The sequence below is a fragment of the Populus nigra genome, chromosome 3, assembly GCF_951802175.1.
Source record: "Populus nigra chromosome 3, ddPopNigr1.1, whole genome shotgun sequence".
Lineage (NCBI taxonomy): Eukaryota > Viridiplantae > Streptophyta > Magnoliopsida > Malpighiales > Salicaceae > Populus > Populus nigra.
In genome coordinates this window covers 22,183,873-22,207,446 of record NC_084854.1, presented here as the reverse complement: position 1 = coordinate 22,207,446, position 23,574 = coordinate 22,183,873, and the positions used below count along the sequence as shown (strand labels likewise).

Genomic DNA, 23,574 nt, shown 5'->3' with positions numbered 1-23,574 from the left:
AAGTATCAATGCTTATGTTGTGAGTTTGCTTCCAATCATAATTACCAAGTGCACAGATGATTCATACAACCACAATTGTGCATGGAACATGCCCCAGATTGAGAATGGGTCAGCAAATTACAGTCTCTATGCTATAATTGCCTTTATGACCTATTCTAGTGGAATAAGCATTTCAATTTTTTTTCCAACTTTTTATCCGATAGAAACTCAACAGGTGTCTCAACGAATTCCCAATAGCATAAAATTTCGATGCCACCAAGTTCTGATTAGCCAGTTTGTTTACTGTTATTGCAAATGACGCGGTTTGTGGGATCGAAAGCACACCAAATAACGCGTCTCTTCTTCAATACCCATGGCCTTTTTCAACTCCTGAGCTTGAACAAATCAAGACCAACCTGTTTACTCTTTGTCCATTTGCTCCTCCTCTTCTTTTTTTATTAACCTTTTCTTCTTTGATTCCTGTTGTGTGTGAACAAGAAAACCAAACGAAAACAAGATATGATGATGATCATTACCATCTTGTTACTAGTAGTTTTGTTCCTGGCTGGCCTCATTAACATTTACTTCTATTTACCTTCCAAGAAATTGTACGCATGGCTCCAATCCTTTGCCTCTAAAAACCCTCCAACAACCATCACTCCCCAAGTTTCTCACAAAGAAAGGAGTATTACTACTAGTAGCCTTAGTATCAGTAGTAGTAGTAGTAGTAGTCCTGCTTATGACAAAGCTGAGCTAAAGAGCGTTTTTGCTACCTTTGACAAGAATGGAGATGGGTATATAACAAAGCAAGAGTTGAGAGAGTCATTCAAGAACATAAGAATATTTATGACAGAGAAAGAAGTGGAAGAAATGGTGGTGAAAGTGGATACTAATGGAGATGGTTTGATAGATTTTGAAGAGTTCTGTATCCTGTGCAAGGCAATTGGGGTTCGAGATCAAGGAGGAGAAGATGAGAAAGAAGGTCGACAAGATGGTGGAGAAGGGGATTTGAAGGAGGCTTTCGATGTTTTTGATAAAGATAAAGATGGGTTGATATCAGTTGAAGAGCTTGGTTTGATGTTGTGTTCTTTGGGGTTAAAGGAAGGTGGAAGAGTGGAGGATTGCAAGGAGATGATCAGGAAGGTCGATATGGATGGTGATGGGATGGTTAATTTTGATGAGTTTAAGAGGATGATGATGAGAGGTGGAAGCAAGCTTGTTTCTGTCTTCTAAACCACTCCTCCCTCAATACAAATTTTCTTCGTTCAAGCACTTGTAAGATTTCTATATACTTGATCTTTGTCACCCATACAACGACAGAGAAATTTCAATGAAACAGGAGCTTATTCCTTGCCTATCAAACTTCTGAGTGTTTTGAGTGCAGAGGCAAGAGAACAGGCCATCTCTCTGATCTAATCTAACCTCAAGAGAATAAATCAAATTTGGCTAGCATACTTGTTGGTTTGTATTAATATCTGTAAGAAGATTTGAACTTGTTACTATATAGCTAGCTAGTCTGTATTTTGCTGTAGTAGCATGTACATAGATAAAAGCAGATCCTTTTCTTCTGTATGCTAAAGCCAAATTAAAGAAGTTTATGCATGCCATGTTCAGCTCTTTCAGAGTAAAGCAACTGAAATAATCTTCTCAACACTCTGTTAGCAAATTAAACTCTCTCTCTGATTGCTGAGTCATGTAAATATATTATCTAGTCTTGCTTTTAATTTCTCCAAATAAAACCGAAAGGAAATCCCGACTGAACTGGCTGGTATCAATGGCATGCTTATGCATGTATCAAGCAGGAGCAGTATCGTGTTTCACTTAATATACAAACCTGGTTTTTCAAGAGACAGGAAAGCAAAGGTATAATTACTCTATACTTGGAACATGTTCTCCTCCTTTCCTTGCAGCAGTTTAGAAGATGCCAATCTTAAGACTTGTAGACAGATCAATCAGATATTGTAAAAAGAGGGGAAAGAATTCAACCAAGTTAGCCAAAACTAGGTAGGAAGGAACTAAAGATAGACTAAGACAACCAGCCTAATTTACCTGCAACCAAATACAAGGGAATTACTCCATCCATACAAAAAGTACAGATCCAACAGAGAAGGTGTTTTCCTGATAATAAATGAAGAAAGCAACATAAGAGCAGTGGGGAAAATGAAAACTTTGCGTCTGTGAAAACAGAAGTCCCAATTACACAAAGGCGCCACAAAGCTGAAGTTGCTGGGTGCTTATTGTGGTGGCATGAATAAGCATGGAACCCACTGGAGAAAGCACTCTTAACTTCTTTCCTAATTCAACCATTTAATACGAGACTTTCAGCCTCTTTTCTCTTTTCTTTTTTGGACAACTATTAAAGCATTCCTACGCAGGATGGCTACTAATAAAGAGGTTCTAGCCGTTGCCCTTTAACACGAGACTCTTAAAGTAAATGCCAAAGTGATGAAAACGGATTCGTAACTTTTGAGAAAAAGTAGAAATTTCCAAAAATTATCGCTGGCATTTTGTATAGTTACAAAACCATATGTTCCTAGACGTTAAGTTGCATCTAAGAAATATCTCCATATATCAGGAATTTGGGATAAGAAATCTTAGCTAACATAAACGGTTCCTTGGTTCTGATAAGGAAGAAGCTGTTTGCTTTCTAGGTTGATTACCGAGCCGGTTCCAGATGCACCGGAGCTATCTATGAATTTATGATAGAACATAGCTCGCTTTACCTCTAGGCCGGGAACAGAATGCGTAATATCAACTTCATAGAAGGGCGGAGTAGCTCCCAAGGATGAACTTTCATCTACTGGGAATCCAAGACTCACCTAACCAAATTACCCAATCACATCAGAAGAAGATTCTACATGGACAATGAATTATAAGTTTCTTCGCATTGTAATGGTCGATTTGCATGGCAGCCGCCCTTCCGCCCTGCAAAGGCCAATCACAAATTTTTTTTTCTCAAATAAACATTGTTGTGGCGTCGAATGATGCCGGTAGGTGCCAAATAAGATAAAATATAATGTCATTCAGCCGCCATGCAAATGCCCTGTCTCATAGGTGCAAATCAATACCAATCATATATATAAAAATTATTATTGATAAATCTGGTCATGCAATATAAAACCACAAGCATTTCTGCCTGACATAATTCATTCCAAGGACGGATAACTCCATGACTTTCAAGCTTCATTTGTCTTTTAATCATGGCGTACCCTTTGGACATGTAAAAAAAAAAAACGTGCAGTCAAGCTCCATATGATAGCTCATACTAGCACTGCCTTGAGATCCAGGCCTACTTGCTTATATTTTATCCATAGAGCCATAGAAGTTTATTAGAAGACATCAGGGTGGAAACGTCCTGGGATGGAGCTGCTTTGTTGAGCCTGCTTCAGATGCAAGGTCAATGCATAGTTGTTTACCTGGCAGAGCATTACATAAAAAAAGGTCAGAAAATTGGAAAGCAGCAATGGAATTTTTTTAAAACGAGGGCAGTAGCACAGAATATCATCACAGATAGCTCTGTTGTTAACATGGAAATGGAAGTGTGAAAATTCCACCAAAATGCTAAATCATGCAAATATTTCATGGGTTAATGAGCTCAACCTCCAAGGTTCTCAACTGGTCCTGGTATTGGGACACCAATTGCTTCAGCTGCTGCAACTCCTGGCTACTTTCTTCAAACTCTTTTTGACGCTCATGCTGAATAGATACAGCTCGCTTGAGAATTGAATTTTCCTGAATCAATGCTTGCATTTGTTCCTTCAACATCATGTTTTCCTAATGCAATGGAAGACGAGCAGAAAAAACTCTCAAAACAAACCCAACAAGAATATCTCATCTATAGAAGTCGCTGAACACAGGCAGGGAATATAGAAAGAAAATATAGAAAGAAAACACTGATACAAGCAATAAAACACCTGGTGAAAGCTTTTGGCTGCCTCTGCTCCTGCACGTGTACAAATGGACTTCTCAAGAGCTTCTAGTGCTCTTGAAGCACGTGCTCTGGCATCATCAATATTGGAGGCACTCATCATTTCTCTAACAAAGAGCTCTACCCACTCCATACCATCCATTGATAGGAGTGCTGATGCTGATGGATCTTCGGTAGGAGCCTCAGCATCTGTCGGTGCCAACCCTACAACAAAATATTGCTTTCCATCAAGACAGCATCAACGCCAAAAAAAGACCAACATCCCAAAGCCCAGATTCTTGATCCATAAAGTAAAAATTATTATTTTACTTTTATCTTTCTGAATTGGAACAGTGGTTCACATGCTTATAATGTTTCATTCAATTGGTTATTCACAGGATTGATGTGACACAGACAAGCATGAAGAGCAAAGCCATGGTATAATGCGTGTGTGCTCAGGATAAAAACCATAACCATGACTAGGTGACTGCTAATCTTTGTTTGATCAAAATAAAGGACATTTAAATCCACCACCTTAGCTTTCCTTCTAATTACAAATGGATGTCAACAACAACTCAAGAGAAGTCTATTTGAAGAAATTTCCAACGATGTAATATGATGCAGTTTGTTCTGTTATGAAAACACATGTTCATTCCCCTTGATCACATAGATTTTCTTGCATGGGCTCTATTCTTCTGATGATCAAAAGAAGGATATACAGATACGTAGGAGAATAAGAATGCAAAAGGAGAAAAATATACAGTGTAACTAGGAGAATATACAAGATGAAAAAGGAAGCAAAAAATATCGATTCAAGAAGCACTCTATTCACTCTGCATGTTAGCTAATGAAACTCCTTCAGAATCCTCTGGATAATTTCACCATAAAGATGCTTAAACACTGAGCAACAACTAAAACACTGCCTCAAATTGCAAAGATCCTTGAAGATTCTTAAATTTCTCTCCGTTGAATGGTCCAAAACAATGACAAACACAGAATATCTCCATAAGATCTTACAGTCTTCCATCCCATCAAAGTGAAAAGAAATCAACTACAAGTTCTCCATGGTATTCCAAAGCACCCAAGATTCACCACAAATAGCAAAAAGTCTGACACATACTATAAATCCACTGGAAAATGAGACTATCTTCCCCTGCTATTAAAACATGACATGTATATAAGGAGATAAGGCTTCGTGCCCAGCTAATATGCAGCCAGTTATTAGTAGTGTTAATTTTCCAAAATTCTAACTAACAAAACAATTTGTTGTAGCTTAATTCTCTAAAGAGTCAAGAGACCACCTCTTGTTTGTCACAAATCATGCTACAGCTCCAACAACTCATTCCTTTCAACTCATAATGAGTTAAGGGATCAACTCTTGCAGCCTTCATATAGTCAACTTCTTGTTTTTATTTTCACTCCCTCCCCCTCTGTCGATACCCCTCCTCTCTGACTGTTATGATTAGACTAAAGATCTGTGATACCACAGACCATTTCCTCTATAAACATCGACACATCATTCTCCTTAGCTTTTTTCTATGTCAAATTTAATGATCACTCTCTCAGTTAATTAGTTTGGCAAGTATTCCATATTCAACAACTGAACATGGGTTAATGTGCAACCAGTTGATTAATCAAACATGTTGATTCAAGCCATAGTGAATAAACTATCTACACCTTGTTCCATAATCTCTGAATAGCAGTTCAACATTATCAATGCATCCAACTAATCCTAAGCATACAGGTCCGCCACATGACTTTGAACTGGTAGCATTTTATAAATCTCCATCAATACTGGTTTCTGTAGAAAAAGAAACTAAAAGAGTCTGCAGGGGATGCACCTAGATGCAAAATCATAGAGTAAAACTATCGTCTTAGGATTGCCATCATTATTTTCCAAACATGTAGCAAAATCCTCTCAGCCAATCCAAGGCAAGCTCAAAACTTTCACGAAATATTTTATACCAAAAAGTTTCCCACGTGTACCTTGTGGTGGAACATTAGCCTTGTCCATTACATCAGACTTAACTGCAGCTGCGCTGAAATTTTCAACAGATGCTAAACGAAGCTCATTCAAACTTCTGATAGCTGAATCCAAATCGTCGCCACATTCTTCAAGCGCTTTCTCAAGAAGCTAGAATGATAAAGAGTAAGAAAAAAGTCAACAAAATACCCATAACAGATGTATCACTGAAATCCAATAAGCAATCATTACAGCCGAACCATCTGATTTCTTAAAAAAAAATGACCCTCTCACATGGAAAATAGTAAAACAAATTACATACAGTATATCATCGACAATTAAGCATTACCGTTATTAATATAAACAAATAACATCCAAAGAAAATTGCTTTCATTTTGATTAAAACACCAGTAAATCAGCCACAAAACAAGCTCATTTTAATCGGAAACTGATACGGGTACACATCCACCTTCATTCACAACTCACTCCAAACAAGACCCAAACCATTTTAACAGACCATAACAAAAACAACAATCAAAATCAATTGTTTATAAATTCCCAGAACTTTCTATCATCAATTACAGTATAAAAATGGTTTAATCAGATGGATCCACAAAACCATAAAAATAAACACTTTCTCATGTCCCGCTATTAGAAGAATTGATTGATTATCATTTCCAATCTCCCAAACACTTTAATTAGATGGATTCACAATCCAAATTAAACAAAAACCCAACCAATCAACTATTAAATTACAAAGATTCAATCAGCAATAAAAAATTAATCAATCATTTTGTGTCTTGTAAAAAAAAAAAGGAGCAAACCTGCTTGTCCATATCAGGGAAAATGGCGGCGAGCTGTTCGACAAAAGCCGAAGAAGAGGAAGAAGAAGAAGAGAAATTAAAGGAGGCCGGGTTGGAAGCAATGGTATTCGATCTGGGAGGAGAGAAACGAACAGGAGAAGAAGAAGAACAACGGATTCTTTTTGACACAGGCGGGCTAGTAACTGTCAATTCTTCAAAGAAAGATCTCTTCCCGCACACTATTGCAGACATAGTGTTCTTTCCTCCTAATCAAAACTAAAAAAAAAAAAAATCTCTCCTTCTCTCTCTCTCTCTCTCTCTCTCTCTAAATATATATATATATCTATCTATCTACTCCAACCACTGATTTCTTGTTTATACAGCACCAAATTTCAATCAAATCCTCAAAATTGAAACCGGTTTCGATGAATTCGATTGATTCCGATCTCTAATTTTTGTATTGAGGGTTTGATTGATCGATTTTGGGGATTCGATGGTAATTAGGGTTTCTCTTCTTTTATCTACCTAATCTGCATCTGTTTGTCTTTTCATTACTGCTGCTTCATATTTCATGGCGAAAGCCAAAGGTGGAAGGTGACGTGTTTTTTGGGTTAGTTTATAAAAAAGAAAAGGAAAGGGTAAACTTCATTGTTACCCCTGTAGTTCATAAATGTTCTATTTCTACCCTTATATTTTGAATTTCATAATGTTACCCTTCTACCTTCCTAAAGGCATTGTTCTTGTCATTAAATAACTTTGAAGTTAACTTTTGAGTTTTTTTTCTTAAGGTATTTAATTTTCTTATGAGATATTTTTTTTTATCATGGATATATAAGGAAAACAAATTTATAGTCTAAAAGAGTTTTTTAATGAGTTTTTTTTCTTAAAGTATTTAATTTTCTTATGAGATATTATTTTTTAACATGGATATATAAGGAAAAAAAATTTATAGTCTAAAAGAGCTTTTTAATGAGTTTTTTGTCTTGAGGTATTTAATTTTTTATGAGATATTATTTTTTATCATAGATATATAAAGGAAAAACAATTTTATAGTTTAAAAGAATTTTTTAAAGTCAAACTCGAAGTTAATCTCGATGATATGATTAAGGATGAAAAATAAAAAATAAAATATTGATGTGATATTTAAGAGGAAATTATGAGAGTAAAATAATGAGAAATGAAATTAATAACATAAAGTCATTTTTCCTGTAATTATTCCAAAGTGATAAGAAAAGGGGGAGATTTACAATTTTTCGAATATTAGGGAGTTAACATTGAGTAATTGTAATCTAAGAGGGTAGAAGTGCAGACGTGGATGAATTTACATAGGTAAATAAGTTTGGGCAAAGGGCAGACATACGCAAGGGATATGTGGAGACGAGGGAGTGGGTAACGTGGCCTTTTTTCATTGGGCTTTCTTCAGATTTACGGCACTGCTGGGTAGAGTAAAATACTAGACATTACTAATTACGCCGGTTTGATAATGTGGTTAGATCTGTGTTTTAAATAATTTTTAATTAAATTAATTTTTTTATAGTTTTAAATTACTGATATTATACATACATACATACATACATACATACATACATATATATATATATATATATATATATATGTTTTTAAAAAATATATTACATCTTATTACTAAACCCATAGTATTAAGATATTTAAGCGAAAATAAATTAGTATTTGGTAATGTGTTTGAAATTTGTTTTTAGTGTTTCAAAAATTTATTTGTTTAAAAAATATTAAATTAATATTTTTATTATTGTTAAATAATTTTAATATATTAATAATAAAAAAATATTTTAATATATTTTCAAATAAAAAATATTATACATTGATAGCTATCACATAGTTTTATCGTGGGCCCGTGGAGCGAAGATTAATCTGTTCCCTTAATGGTATTCTAAAGTGGGCCGACCAATTATCTGGGATGAGCCTACAACGTATCTTGAATCTGCACTGCCGAGCCTCGAGCCTCGAGACTCGAGTCCGTATCCATTTCTAATTGGGTAAGGACTAAGGACTTCAAGATTCAGACAGACTTCAGCCATAAGAGGCCACCTTTAGGCACAAAGCATTCTGTATATTTTTGGGCATTTCACGGTCTAGTTTGGTCTGGGCGGCAGTGTGTGTGTGTGTGTGTGTGTGTGTGTGTGTGTGTGTGTGTGTGTGTGTGTGTGTATAGAGAGAGAGAGAGAGAGAATTGATTGAATTTATTCATTCAAAAAACATGAAAAAAATAAATTTTAACACCACTTGATTATTCGTTTTTTTAAATAAAAAAAATAGATGGGCTCTTAGTTTTTGAAATGAGGATATTTCATTAGTTGGCATGAAAATATCTAATAAAATCATAAATTAAAATATGACTTGAAATGTAAAGACAAATTAAAGCAACCAGGCATTTAGAACACATTACATACTAAGTTCACTTATTGAATTGCGCTAGCTTTTTTTTACAAAAAAAAAAAATCGAATTTTTCTTGCCCAGTACTGTACTAGGCATGAGGTGGAGAGCCTCATTCACGTGATTGGTTCTTTTAAAGTTTGTGTGTGACCATCTTTTTTGGATTGAAAAAATAATTATAAAAACTCTTCTATCTAAATTTCACTTTCTTTGCATATTTTTATAAATAACACTTTACATTGATATTAAACAATAAATAATAAATAAAATGCATTGTTAAGAATATAAACTGTTATTAAACATATAAATTGTAGAATAAAAAATATAATGTATAAAAATATAGATGAAAAGTGAATTCAAATTAAACTATAAGAGAGTTTTTATAATTATTCCTTTAAAAAAAATTATGTTGATAGAAAACTTGCACCTTCTTGTATATGTTTTTTCTCTTTTTTTTTTATGAATGTGTTTTGGAATGTAGTTAAACAATGTTTCTGAAAAATTTTGAATTTTTTTTATGTTTTTAAATTTTTTTTATGCGCTGATATCAAAATTAAATTTTAAAAAAATAAAAATATATATTATTTTTAATGTATTTCTGAACAAAAAACACTTTAAAACGGATGCTTTACCATATTCCCTGTTTGATGAAGGTTCTTTTGTGTCTGCCTCAATTAAAAGGATTTTGCAACTTAAAATTGAAGTTTTTAAGTTAATTGGTTTGAACTCTGGATTTAGTATTAATATGATTAAATCCACTTCAACACAAACAATAGTTCAACTGAAAAAGTAACCAAATAATTAAAACAACTTGAATATAAAATAAACTTAATAACTTAGGAAATGAATACTTACATTCATAGAGTAAATTATAATTTGATTACAATATTTTTTTGGTATTTTTGGTTCATGGAATTAAAATTGCAAGTTTACTTATTATAAAGGAAATCACAAGCTTACTTAACTATCGCCTGCAAAACTATCACCTATGAAATTATTGTCTACAAGCTATCATCTACTGGTTATCAGATGCTCATTTGATAAATAGGTTTTGAAAATCCTGTAAACTTGATTGAATTGCAATGTAGTTATTGTTATTTTATTAAGTTGTGTCCTCTTTAGTTGTCTTGACTCTTTCTTTAAATAAAAAAATTCAAGAAAATCACCATAACTATCCACTCATCTTATTCAAGATAAATTATGATAATTATCCACTCACTCACGTTATTCAACATAACCACCCGCTCATTTCTTGTTTTAAAAATCTTCTACCATGTAAACTCTTTATATCTTTAATTCATTATTAACGTTCAAGTTTGCCATATTTTTATAACACTCTCATATAGGCTCTACGAGTTATTTGAATTTCAATTTACTGTCTTGTTTCCTAAAGAAATCCTAATTTACTATATATTCGGTTTTATACGAGTTTCTTATTTTTCGCTTTCTTTTGTGTTCTTTTCCTTGACTTGTTTAACGAGTTTCTCTTTTTTTCATATCTTAAATATAATTTTCATCTTCCGGTCTTGGTTTCACGTCTGAGTTTGAGTTTGTTAATTTGAGTCGTTGTTTTCTTAGTTTGAAGTGAAAGATACGACCTATTTTAGTAATCTACGCAAGCATTTCAATTTTAATCCCTTTCTTAATCCCACAACTCAAAAGCCTCACTCAAATCTAGATATCAACCAAATCAATAATTTTTCTATAATCATGACTTATAAGATTATTAATGAAACACTAAAAAGTAAGGTTAGAATTAGCTATGTTCAGAAAATTATATTTATTAAAATAATTATTTTTTTAATTTAATCCTTCAATAATATAATTTTTTTAGATTTATTTCTTTTTATTTTCATCATTTAATATTGAATTATTTTAAAAATTATACCTTTTATTTTCTTTATTTTTTTATGTTAAATTATATATCGGTCTCATGGATTTGATTTTTTTTTTCTCAAGCTTCAACATTAGATATGTTGGAACTCTGACCTTATAATTTTTTTTGTTTGATCTTTGTGAATTTATTGCAATCTCATGACCTAGAAATAGGTTAAATATGTTCAATCCTCTTTTTATATATTCAATTTCACCTTCCAACAACTCAATCTGTTTCTTTTTTTTCTTTTTAATTTTAAATTTATTTTCATCTTTTTAGAAATTGAGTTTCATGATTTTTTTAATTTGCTTTTTGTAGAGTATATCTCAGTCTCATAGATTTTTTTTTTCAATTTCAACTTTCAACATTGAATTTGTTGAATATAAAAATTTATAATTTTTTTTATTTTATTTTTATTAAGTTCTCCGTCTTATAATCCAAGTTACAACTTTAACATGTTAGTTTGGGTTGACTTGGATTGTGTTTTTTCCCTTGTTTTTAATTAATTTTTTTATTTTATTTTTTAATATTAAATTATTTTTTCAAAATATTTTTCAAAACTCGCTTAAAAAAATATCAAATTATATTTAATATTTTTTAAAAATATTTTTAGATATTAATCAAAGTGTATTTGATTAGGAGGCATCATGAAATCATTCGCAAGTTACGTTCGTGGCAAGAGGTGGGAGACATTTCAATACGTTAATGTTGCTAGCACATCTGACTATAGAGGTTTTTCTACTAATATAAATAATGGATGTAGCTTAACATATATGTATTAAACAGTATATTAAACGAAAAAATAAGTGAGAGGTTTAACTCACCCGCTTCACTCCCCTCACCCCTCTCTTTTTTTTCCTTCTTTTTTTGCTTTCATTTTCATCTTTTTTTTTCCTTTAATTTTTTTATTTCAATTTTCTCTTTTAATATTAATTTTATATTAAGTTTTTTTTATTGTGTTTTTCATTATATCTTTTAATATTTAGTTAATTTTAAATTGATCTTTATAATTTATTTCAGTTTGTTTTGTACGAGGTTATCACAATATTAAACAAATATTCCAACATTTAGTTTATGCTTGATTTTATAAAAGTTTATTTTTGTTATCGTATAATTAAGTAATAAATAGTTTTAAATAATAAAGTTTTTCAAAAATAGTTTTGGTTGGTTAAGGAATGAAACTTAGATCAATTTAATATGTCGTCTTCTCGATATTAAAAAAATATCATCTTGAAATATTTTTTAAAGTTAAACCATGAATTTTACCTATAATTCAGGTTGCATTTGAACCTGTTAACCGATTGGGTCATATTAAAAAAATTCTTATGCGGTCTAATTTTAAACTTAAGGTAGGTTAAGAGTCAAGTTAGGAGGTTTCAAGGTTGACCCATTACCGGGTTTAAAGTTCATTACCAAGGCTTCAAGTTTGACAGGTTAAACTTGAGTCATTCTAATATGTCACTTTCTAAATATTTTTTTAAAAGAAAAAAATCATCTTGAATTTTTTTTTCACCATGTTTTTTACCTATCGCTCAACTTGCATTTGAATATGTCAGTTAAATGTTCACGTCGAGACAACTTTTATGTAGTCTAATTTTAAACTTAAGTTAGGCTAAGATTCAGGTCATATGAGGTTTCAAGGTTTGAAGTTCATAACCAAGGTTATGAGTTTGGAGTTCATGACCTGGATCATGAATTTGATAAATTAAGCAGTAAAGTCTCGGTTTATCTAATATATTATCGTCTCGATATAAAAAAAACATCACTTTTTTTTTTAAAAAAATTAAAGCCAAATTAGGATCAACCCGTGACCCATGAGTTGAGCACAGTCAGCGATTCATACCTTGAGCCGAATAATGAACTGGGCTGGGTTCTGTAGTATTTATTTTTAGCTCAGTCGGAACTATAATATATAATATTCAATGATATGATCCAATCTTTGACCAACCAAAAAGTTAAGGAATTTTGTTTGCCTTGGTAGTATCCATTTTATGATGATCACATGTTATAACTCACACCTAGGCCACCAACTGTGTTGCTCCTAGAAAGAGATATGGATCACCGAAAGTAGCAGATATTTGAATTACATTAAAAAAAAATGAATAAGGATAGGAGGACATGTATAACTTCAACGCAAACACCCATTTCCCCTGCATTAAACCGATAATACACTCTTCTTAGCCAGTTCGAAACTGATTTTCTTGGCTTCCAAAGTTGAGTGCAAGTACCAGTCAACAAGCATCTTCATATATAACAATCACTCGGTTTGGTTCCCTTTCCACCAATGAGATCCTCATAAGATAAAATAGTTTCAAGCACCATGCATGATGATGACCTAGCAAAGAACCATGTTGCGCAAGTGGTTTTCAGACTTGTGTATATCAAGAAGAAATAAAAACTCCCAAATCATCAATGCTAGTTCAAAATACAGTGCACTCCTCTTTACATGGAGCTCGTTTGAGATGGGGTGTCGTTGCCTCGATCGGTGGCTTAATGGGTGGGGGGTTTTGATCTTGTTCGGGCCCTAGATGACGCTCAAAACATGAAACGGTCCGTCTCAAAAAAAGATGCATGGTGAATTGTTTTGCAGCGCAACATCTCCCTCTGAAAATATATGTGCATCTGGACCTTTCTCCTGCGCCAATCATATGGTTTGTAACTTTATACCTTGAAGAATAGGGTATCTTGTTTGCCCATATGATCATCTTGAGTGGGCTACACAAGGAAGTGTGTTCTTAGAGCCTCTCTCTATCTCTTATATGTGCCTCAAATTAATGCATGTGGCGGGGTCCTGAGCGGGTCCGCACACGTAGTGGGGGCAATGGGTATCTCTTCTTTCCAAAGTTGCAAGCACAGTGTCGAAAAAAGAATAGGATCTCATCACAGATTGCTTTTCTTCATCCAAAGCATCATAGAATACCATTTTGTTAATGGTTGATGCTGAAATGACCTCTCAACAAGCCACCTCCTCCCTTCCTCCCCGTTCCCCCCTCTCCTTTTAGAACACTACCCTCAACAGAAACCCATCTATGACAAGCTTCCCATCGTCCTCAGTTCCCATCAACACAGGAATAAATATCTACAGTTCCATGGCCTAGAGAGAGAGTGCCTGTTTGTGATGGGATTGCACTCAAATATGCTCCTTGACTGTCTCTCCTCGGCTTTGACCAGACAAGAATTCAAGGAAGAATTTTTTAATTAATGAAACTCTCTGGGAAAATATCTTTAAGCTCATGTTTTATTAAACACACTCAGTTTGTTATACAAAAGAAGTATATTGTACTCGAGAGCTAAGGAATTAATGTTGTGGTGACCCCAGGCCGTATGCTTAGGTTTTACATTAATGCCGCCCACGCATTAATTATATTGGACAAAAAAATTTATAGCATTTTATGTTAAGATTTTATTACAAAAGACTTAATTTTAATTCCGAGGTATGGAAACTAATTCAAGAGTGTATTATGTTTTTGTGTGGTAACCTTCTTTTTAAAATGTTTTTAAAATTATTTTTATATTACTTTTCATCTTAAAAAATACCAATTAGATGTTTTTTTCTGGTTTTGATGTGTTAATTTAAATTATTCTTTTTTAAAATATTATCTAAATATATTTTTAATTGAAAAATAGTCTAACATAAAATAAAATAATAACACAATTCCTTTTTGGTTACTCTTCTTCCCAGTCAGGTCCTCATTTCAGCGAGGACTTTATTCTATGCTTATTCCCTATTTATTTATAATTTCTTGTGTGATTCAAACTTCCCTATTTATTTATAATTTCTTTTGTGATTCAAACTTCAAAGTGTAAAACATCAGCTATTAAGACAGAAGTAGTTTTTTAGCTGCCAGTTTTGAGTCCACTGGGAACATGATCATTGGTCTCTCTCTCTCTCTCTCCGGTCAGTAGCTTACTGGTCAAATTACAATTCCAGTCACATCCATACGATATATCAGATCCCAGATTATTGGCTGAGATTAGATTTTTTTTTAATATCAAAAAATATTTAAACTTTGTTTTAACTAAAAAAAATTAAAATAATATATTTTCTTAAAAATATCAAGATAATAAAATATTTTATTAACTTGAGTCAACTCGGTTTAATCTGTCGATTTCTTGACATGGCTTATTGGACCATGATAACTCCATAAAATACAAATTAAAACAAATTATAAAACCTAATTATTAATCAACTCAATATTTAAAAAAATTATTAAAAAATAACATGAGTCAACCCGAGTTAACTTGTTAAATCCATGACCTGAGTCGTGAGACCATGATAATCTTATAAAAAGTAAATCAAAATAAATTATAAAACTCAACTCTCAATCAATTCAATGTTGAATGATGAAATTGAAAAACAAATCAATGAAAAAAAGAACACAAAAAAATAACCTGAGTTAATCCTGGTTAACCCGCCAAACCTATGATATGGGTCATGAAACCGATATAACTTCATAAAAAACAAATAAAAAAACAAAATGTGTAAACTCGGGTTACAAACCCGCAACTCGCGGTCATGAGATTGAGATAACCCCATATAAAATAAATTAAAACATATTGTAAAATACAATTCTCAATCAATCTACTCCTGGAGAATAAAAATGAAAAAAAAAATCAATTAAAAAAAAACAATATAAAATAAGTTGAATCAACTTAGGTTAACTCGTAGAACTTGTGATCTAGATCGTGAGATCATGATAATCTGATAAAAAGTAAATAAATAGGAATCAAAATACTTAATTTATAATCAACCTAATGCTAAGTGATGAAATTTAGAAAAATAAAAATTAAAAACAAGAAAAAAAAACTCGAATCAACTAAGTTAGCATCCAACATGAATCATGAGAACATGATGAACATATAAAAAATTAACCATAACAAATCATAAAACTTAATTTTTAATATATAAAATGTTGAATGATAATAAAAAAAAGAATACATATGTGTGTATAAATAGGGTTTGGTAGGGTGGTGAAAAACAACACCACTTTTAGTTTTTTTTGTTGGTAATAATAATAATAGTATATAAAAAATACTTTCATATAATATTAACCCCTAACACGAGACAAAAGATAAAATTAGAATTTTTTTCGCGTTAATTAGATGCTGCAAATACATGTTAAAATCACATTATTATATAATTATACAATAAAACTAAAAGAAAATTCCTAATGAATAATACCTTTTTTTTATTCTAGTCAATAAACTTTCTTTTTTAAATTTAATCCTTACGTGATATTACATGTGTTGATATTTTCTTCTCTTTACATATTTTCAAGAATTAAAGGTGTTTGATAAAATTGTAGAATTCAATCAAAACCCAATTTAATAAAATAGAATTTAAGTTTGTAATATCAAAAAATTAAAAGAAAAATAATCAAGTAAAAAACAACCAGTCTTTTGTCAAACATGTAAGAAAAAAAAATTATTTTCACCTAGAAATTTACTGTTTTCTCATTTTTAGTCCTTTTAATTTTAAGATTTTATGTTTGGATCCTAAACTTAATTTTATTTACATTTCAATTCTTGAGTTTAATGGATGAAAAAGAAAGTTATTAAAAAATAAGAAAGAGCAAAAAAGTGATTAGTTGACTACATTTTTTAAATAAAAAAAAATTAATTTTTGTGTAAATATATTTTGCTTGACAAGAGTAGTGTCATTAAAATATTTTTAAACTTTCATCCTACTTGAAAAGGTTGATGAAGCTATAAAAAATTTTTATGGTTTAATTTTGGGATTTTTCATCAATTAAATAATATTTTGAGGTTAGAAATTAGTTTCTTAAGGTATTTAGGGTTCTTTTTAAATGTTTTCAAATAAGAAAAAGATTAAAAAATAGATTTTGAGATCTAAAAAATTGAACCTTTATTTAGGGTTCTCCAATGCCCAAAATCTTTACCAGAAGACAACATGTCAGTTGCTTTGTTTTATTTTCATGCCAGGCACACGAGCCTCGTCTTATATACCCCCTCCCCCTTGAGATTTTTTGTATTGGTCGAGGTGTGCTGCCCACCTAGGTCCATCCACTTACCTCTTTTTATATACTTTTATATTTTTTTAATTATTTTTTAAAATTTTAATTAAAATCCATTATAAATAATTTATATCATATTTAAAATATTATTCCATTAAATACCATTTAATTTTGCCTTTATTCTAAAAAAAAATTATAATTTTTATTACAATATTAATAATCATTTCATTAATTATTATATATAAAAAATATTTTTTGTCATGAATATTCAATAAGAAATAAAATTTATTTTTTTATTGTAAATATTTTACATAATTTTCTCAGATACAAACCAGTTATTATAGTCTTATAAAGACAATGAATGATAATTTATTAATTTCCCTTCCCCGCTTTCTAGTAATTCTAATGATATATAAGATAAAAAAAAAAACTATATGAGTGGACAAAATTTATGTTTTATGGAATGTTGATGCACCCGCTAGTGATTCTATAAATGTTTTTTTTAATGAATTAAAATATGTTTTTTATTTTTTAAAATATATTATTGATAGTAGCATAATAAAATAATTCAAAAACTAAAAAAAAAATAATTTGAAACTAAAAAGATTTTAAATTTTTTTAGAAATACAATACAACCTTACTTTTAAACGTACCATTCAATGTAAACGATTAACTAAAAATGTAAATGGTATGGATGTTTCATTGTAACTCAATCCACACTAAAATATGATTTGGGTTACAGTAAAATTTACCCTTCACTATTTTATTTATAAAGGCTTTGCATGGAAGGTAAAACGATCTTTACATACAATTAATTTGTCACTTTTTATTTGTTTAGAATCAACAATGTTTTTTCATTTTTTATAAATATAATTAGCGGATTATCTTAAAAAGTTGATGAAAAGAACTTTTAATCCAAGGGCCATATAGTAATTTTGATTTTTTTAATGAACAATTAAATTAACTCATTATCCTTACCATTAAAATTTATTAGTACTGGCTTTAGGGGCTTGATTATAATTTTATAATAGTTTTTATTGTTGTTGTTGTTGTTGTTTAGCCTTAAAATCATTTTTATTTTTTACAAATTAATGAACAGTGTGATTACTCTATTACCCTTGTCGTTCAAATCATTTAGCCTTGGTTTCAAGAGCCTGATTGTAATTTCATAATGATTTTTTTTGTTATTATTGTTTAGCACCAAGAGCATTTTTGTTTCTATACAAATAATAATAATAAAAAAGCTATTATAGCTTGCCTCACATGTATTAGTGGCTCCGCCACCATTAAGCAGTTGACCTTAGAGGTTTGAATTGTGATTTAGCTGCATCATTGGATTCATTTCCACGTCTTTTTTTTTGTGGTGTATGTATGGTGGTTGAATCTGGTTTGCTGCCAATTTCTTTTCCTTCCTTTTCTTTCTCATATTACATGTTGACTATGCAAAATATTATACCAACCCTTCAATTCCTTTTTTCTTTTGATTAGGTCTTTCTTTTTTTAATTGCAATTGTTTTATTTATATTGATTATTTCTAATTAGATTTTGTTTTCTATTTGGTGCTTTGATTTTATTATTATTTTTTATTAAATTCGATTCTTATTCTTTTCATTGCTATTTTTTTTTGTTTTGAATCATTTTCTTGATGGATTTGTTTTTTTTTTCAATTCCATCTCTAAGTATTTATTTTCATTTAGCTTTTATGTCAAATTTGATCCTAATTCTTTTAATTGCTATTTTTTAATCATTTTTCTTAATTGGTTTGTTTTTTTTTTCAATTACATCTCTAAACATTTAATTTTGATGTCAAATTTAGTCTTAATTCTTTTAATTGCCATTTGTTTTGTTTTGCATTGTTTTCATGATTGATTTTTTTTTCTTTTCAATTTCATCATTCAATATTTGTTTGATTAAGAATCTTGCTTCTTGGTTTTTTGGGTTCATCTTTAATGAAGTCACCCCAGTCTCATGACTTGAGTCATAGATCTAAAAAATTAACCCAAGTCAACTTTGGTTTTTCTTAAAAGCTTCTTTTTTTTTAAAAAAAAAATTTGGTTTTCTATATACAAGGATCATCCCAATTTCATGTCCCAGATCATATGTTTGATTTGTTGACTTGGTTTGACTGCTGAATTTGCTGGAGATTTTTTTTCCCTTTATCTTTCCATTATACTGGCAGGTGTCCATTTCTTACATTTTGTTGATGTGTTCGATCTCGTGTAATTTTTTTATGGTGTGAGTTTATTTAGTTCGTTTCATTTGTATTTGTCGTTTAAATCATGAGTTTTTTAAGGTGAATTTATCTTTTATTTATTTAAATAAATAAGTTTAGTAAACATAATTAGATGAATGTCTTATTTTTGCGGTTTGTTTCTCAATTATTGTTAATAATTTTTTTTATTTATATAAATATTTATCAATTTATTTAGTTAAATAATTACATAAATTTTTTAATTTATTCTTTGAATTTTTCATGTCAAAAAAACACTTTATAATAAATTGGTTGAAATATGGATAAACTAGCCTGCTAACCCACGATTTAAAAAATTAGAAGCCAAATGTTTGCGAAAATCTTCGATGGGCATAGCCGAAGTTAGCAATACTTTGTTACGCAGGGTGATTTTTGGTAATTTTGCTAAGTTAAATCGAGGGGGAGAGAGAGAGAGAGAGGGAATTCCCATCCCCCACGCCAAAAGGTGGTGGAAAAAAGTTCTTTTTGTACACACTGCGATGATGGTGATGATGATGCCTGCGATCTTTAACAGCAGCAGCAACACCAACAAGACCAACACTAACGCAAACAACAACATTAACATTTTTCAATTCCTCTCTCTCTCACACTCTCACTTTCTTTTTCTTCTTCATCAGTTCACTCATAACAAAACATAACATAACCCAACCATGACCAATCTCTACTCACCTGTCTATCACATCCCATGCAATCATAGTGACAATCCTTGATATAAAATTAGAAAACAAGAACCCAAAAAGAAAACTAAACAAAGTTATGGATAGCAAGTGTGGTTGCTGGGCTGTCTTAAAACGTGGAGTTAGAGGTTCTTGCAAGTCCTCTGCCTCTAGAGATTCTGCTAACGCGATCCCTCGTACTAGTCTTGTTTACGATGCAGGTGCGTCTAATTATATTGTAGTTTTTTTCATCTCTTTTGTGATTTTGAGCTCAAATTGTTGATTCTAGTTGTGTATCAAGGTGTTCCATGCTTATTTGCTTAAGGGTCTCCTCTGTTTTTATTGTATGATATTGATTTACTATGCTATTTAAGTGTTGAAAGTTGGCTTCTTTTTGTTAAAGTTTTGAAATTTGAGCTTAAGACATTCTCATCTGTCTCTCTTGTATCCTGTCGAAGTTGGTAAACTTGACATTAAGAGAACAGATCTCAAGATGGGGTTGTGTTGATTCTTTTACAAAGATCAACTTCTTGATTTGCAGGAACTGGGAAATGCAAGTTCTATTTCAGTTTACAAGGTTATCATGGTAATAGAAAACTTGACCGAAAAATATCATCTTTTTCAAGTCACAAAACAGAATTGATTGCTGATCCAACTTGCCTACTAGTGCTAAATTTGAGTTTCTCTTTCTTTGCTCAAGATGAACTTTGTGTTTCAATTGGTAATAAAGTATGTAACTTGTGGATGAAAGAGGGGTCTCACTTGATTCTGTTGATGCAGCTACTGAAACAAGATACCTAAATGCAAGCAATCGAGAGTTATGTGCTCATAATGAAGCACAACTATCTTCTGATAATCCTGATCCACAAGATAAGAAATCTCCATGCCAGTTGCTGCAGTTTACCTTTCAAGAACTAAAATCAGCAACAGGGAATTTTAGGCCTGATAGCATTCTTGGAGAGGGCGGATTTGGATATGTGTTTAAGGGATGGATAGAGGAAAATGGAACAGCACCAGCAAAACCTGGGTCGGGAATCACAGTCGCGGTAAAGAGCTTAAAGCCAGATGGTCTTCAAGGCCATAGAGAATGGGTGGTTAGTAGAATATCTGCTTTTCTTGGGTTAGTAGATTGATGTCAAAAGTGATGGCTGGATGGAGGATTAGAAGTAAGAGTGTGACATTATGATAATTTACCTTATTGCAGGCTGAAGTTGATTTTCTTGGACAGCTTCACCATCCTAATCTCGTTAAGCTTATTGGTTACTGCATCGAGGATGATCAACGGCTTCTTGTTTATGAATTTATGACGCGAGGGAGTCTTGAAAATCATCTTTTTAGAAGTAAGTTTTAAAAATTTTGTTGCCTTTTCTTTGTTCTCTTGTTGCTATTGAAGATCCATATTTCTATTTGAGAAGCATCCTACTAAATGACTACTAGATTTACATATTTTTCCATCACTTGATACAAGGAGAATTGTTCTCTTCTTTGAAATTCAATTCTCCTTGTTCTTTCTGCCATTTTTCTCTCCTAATTATTATGGCTAAACTAGCTAATAATGTCGAGATGTGAATAGACTTCTTTCTTAGCCTCGAAAATTTTCCATTTTCCTTTTTTCCCCTTAGGACTGTGTACCTTCTAGGTCTCTTCTACTATTCTTAGGGATGAAAGGTTGCTTCTGCATCTTTTTATTTGATTGAGTTTATTGTCGCAGTTTTCATCAGTGTTTTTTTTTTGTCATGGAAATTGGGAAATATACACAAGAGACAAAGCTGGTCTAAATTTCTCCCCTAGTGAGCTTCATGATTTACTAAATCAACAGGCAACGAGTGAGCTGAGAATGTGGATTAGCTACTAGCCAGCTATATCAAATTGTTTGAAATTTCTTTGAAACTGAAGTTATCGATGCTCTGAAGATTTTCAATGTGTTTTTTTTTTTAATCATGCTTGTACATTTTCTAGTTGTATGAAGCAAATTCTGATGCTGATATAACTTTTGAAGGGACAATACCTCTTCCATGGTCCAACAGGATTAAGATTGCACTTGGGGCTGCAAAAGGATTGGCCTTTCTCCATGGTGGCCCTGAACCAGTTATTTACAGAGATTTTAAGACGTCAAACATTTTGCTTGACTCAGTATGTGGTGACTCATATGAATGAATGATAGTGTCAAATCTTTTGCTTGACTGAAGTCTTAACAAGGAAATTCGTTTACAGGAATATAATGCTAAGCTTTCAGATTTTGGTCTAGCAAAAGCTGGGCCTCAAGGGGACAAAACTCATGTTTCTACAAGGGTTGTTGGGACATACGGCTATGCTGCTCCAGAGTATGTGATGACAGGTATGGAAGTTGTAATAGATAGGTAGGAGTAAACTCCTTTGAAATTATCACCTGCTGGTCCTGCATTTCATGAGGAAAATGTAATCAACTAGAAAAATAAGTTTTACTTTCTATGGAACAGAGGAATAGCGTCAACTAAAGAGTAAACCTTTTGTCCAAGCATCTACATTTCTATTTTAAACCTGAAGTGAATCATCCAATTGGGGGTTTAAATACAGTACCTGATAGTACATGTTGATCTGACTATAACAAACACTTGCATTGACTTCTACTAGAAACCAACCAAGACTCTCATTTCATCCAGTTTAGCTGCTATGAAATACGTTTCAAGACTGGGATCCAGAGCCTGTCCTTGATGGGGATCTAACAAAATTGCACATTTGGCTCCTCCTTTTACAGGACACCTGACATCTAAGAGTGATGTTTACAGCTTCGGAGTTGTGCTGCTTGAGATTTTGACAGGCAGAAGATCAATGGACAAGAAGCGACCTAGTGGTGAACAGAATCTAGTTGCATGGGCACGACCTTATTTAGCTGACAAGAGAAAGATGTACCAGCTAGTGGATCCCAGGTTGGAGCTGAATTACTCCCTTAAAGCGGTCCAGAAAGTTTCTCAATTGGCTTACAGCTGCCTCAGTAGGGATTCAAAGTCCCGTCCTACAATGGATGAAGTTGTGAAAGTTCTCACTCCATTGCAAGATCTAAACGACCTTGCCATTTTATCTTATCACTCTCGCTTGTCTCAACAAGGGAAGCGCAAGAAGAAAAGTGAAGGAGCGCAGCAGCACGCAAATGTATCTTCCAAAAGCATCAGAGATTCTCCCTTGAATACTGGCAAGCAGCGTTATAGATAAGGGCAATCGATTCAATCTCCTTGATTGATTCAAGTATCAAGAAAAACAAAGGTTGGTATTCTGCCTTCGTATTCGTTGGCTATTCTGAAGGGAATATTTCAAGCTTGTTTTATGACGTTTGGGTGTTCTAAGATTTTCTGGATCCAGAAAAACATCTGAAGAAGAAAGATAAATCAGCTTCTATGAAAACTTACACTAGAGAGCTAACCATCAATTCAGACCTTGCCTGTGATTTGCTGTTATTGTAATTGAGATATAGCTTGTAATTAGATGAAACCTTCCATTCCTAAGATTGCTACATGTCGCTATCTGAATGTCAATTGCTTTGAGGTTTTGGAGTTGCATTTTGACTTCGTCATGAGTATGTCACTACTGTATCTTTCGTTGATACAGAATTCATCTCGCAAAACTAAAATTTCAATCCCAGCCAGGTTGGGAACCGCAAAAGACCCTTTGTATTGAATAACATTCTGCACTTACACAATGAAAGTTGAACTGACGTAAACCAAAATTTTTCGTTCAGCTCCTGCTTAGAGTTTACACCAAGCATGGTCCAGAT

At 32.1% G+C, this 23,574-nt stretch overlaps 3 protein-coding genes across 4 annotated transcripts; 2 read left to right on the top strand and 1 right to left on the bottom strand.

The window, feature by feature from the left end:
* The first annotated feature begins 276 nt into the window (after positions 1–276).
* Positions 277–1,632, top strand: LOC133688354 (calmodulin-like protein 3). Its single transcript, XM_062107819.1, has one exon. The coding sequence runs from the start codon at positions 499–501 to the stop codon at positions 1,210–1,212; it is 714 nt and encodes a 237-aa protein (XP_061963803.1). The 5' UTR covers positions 277–498; the 3' UTR covers positions 1,213–1,632.
* Positions 1,633–3,055: 1,423 nt separating this feature from the next.
* LOC133689883 (uncharacterized) lies at positions 3,056–7,250 on the bottom strand. The gene is made up of 5 exons (XM_062109974.1): positions 6,674–7,250; positions 5,873–6,020; positions 3,894–4,111; positions 3,580–3,753; positions 3,056–3,395 (listed from the first exon to the last, which is right to left on the bottom strand). The coding sequence occupies exons 1-5, from the start codon at positions 6,902–6,904 to the stop codon at positions 3,309–3,311; spliced, it is 858 nt and encodes a 285-aa protein (XP_061965958.1). The 5' UTR covers positions 6,905–7,250; the 3' UTR covers positions 3,056–3,308.
* Positions 7,251–19,634: 12,384 nt separating this feature from the next.
* LOC133688615 (serine/threonine-protein kinase PBL34-like) lies at positions 19,635–23,359 on the top strand. 2 transcript variants are annotated; one of them, XM_062108157.1, is made up of 7 exons: positions 19,635–20,044; positions 20,365–20,409; positions 20,604–20,917; positions 21,028–21,163; positions 21,823–21,956; positions 22,038–22,161; positions 22,561–23,359. In XM_062108157.1, exons 1-7 carry the CDS (start codon positions 19,924–19,926, stop codon positions 23,013–23,015), a joined length of 1,329 nt encoding a protein of 442 aa, XP_061964141.1. In that variant the 5' UTR covers positions 19,635–19,923; the 3' UTR covers positions 23,016–23,359. The 2 variants fall into 2 exon arrangements, with proteins under 2 accessions (XP_061964141.1, XP_061964142.1); XM_062108158.1 differs by lacking the exon at positions 20,365–20,409 and having other exon boundaries at positions 19,644–20,044.
* Positions 23,360–23,574: the final 215 nt, after the last annotated feature.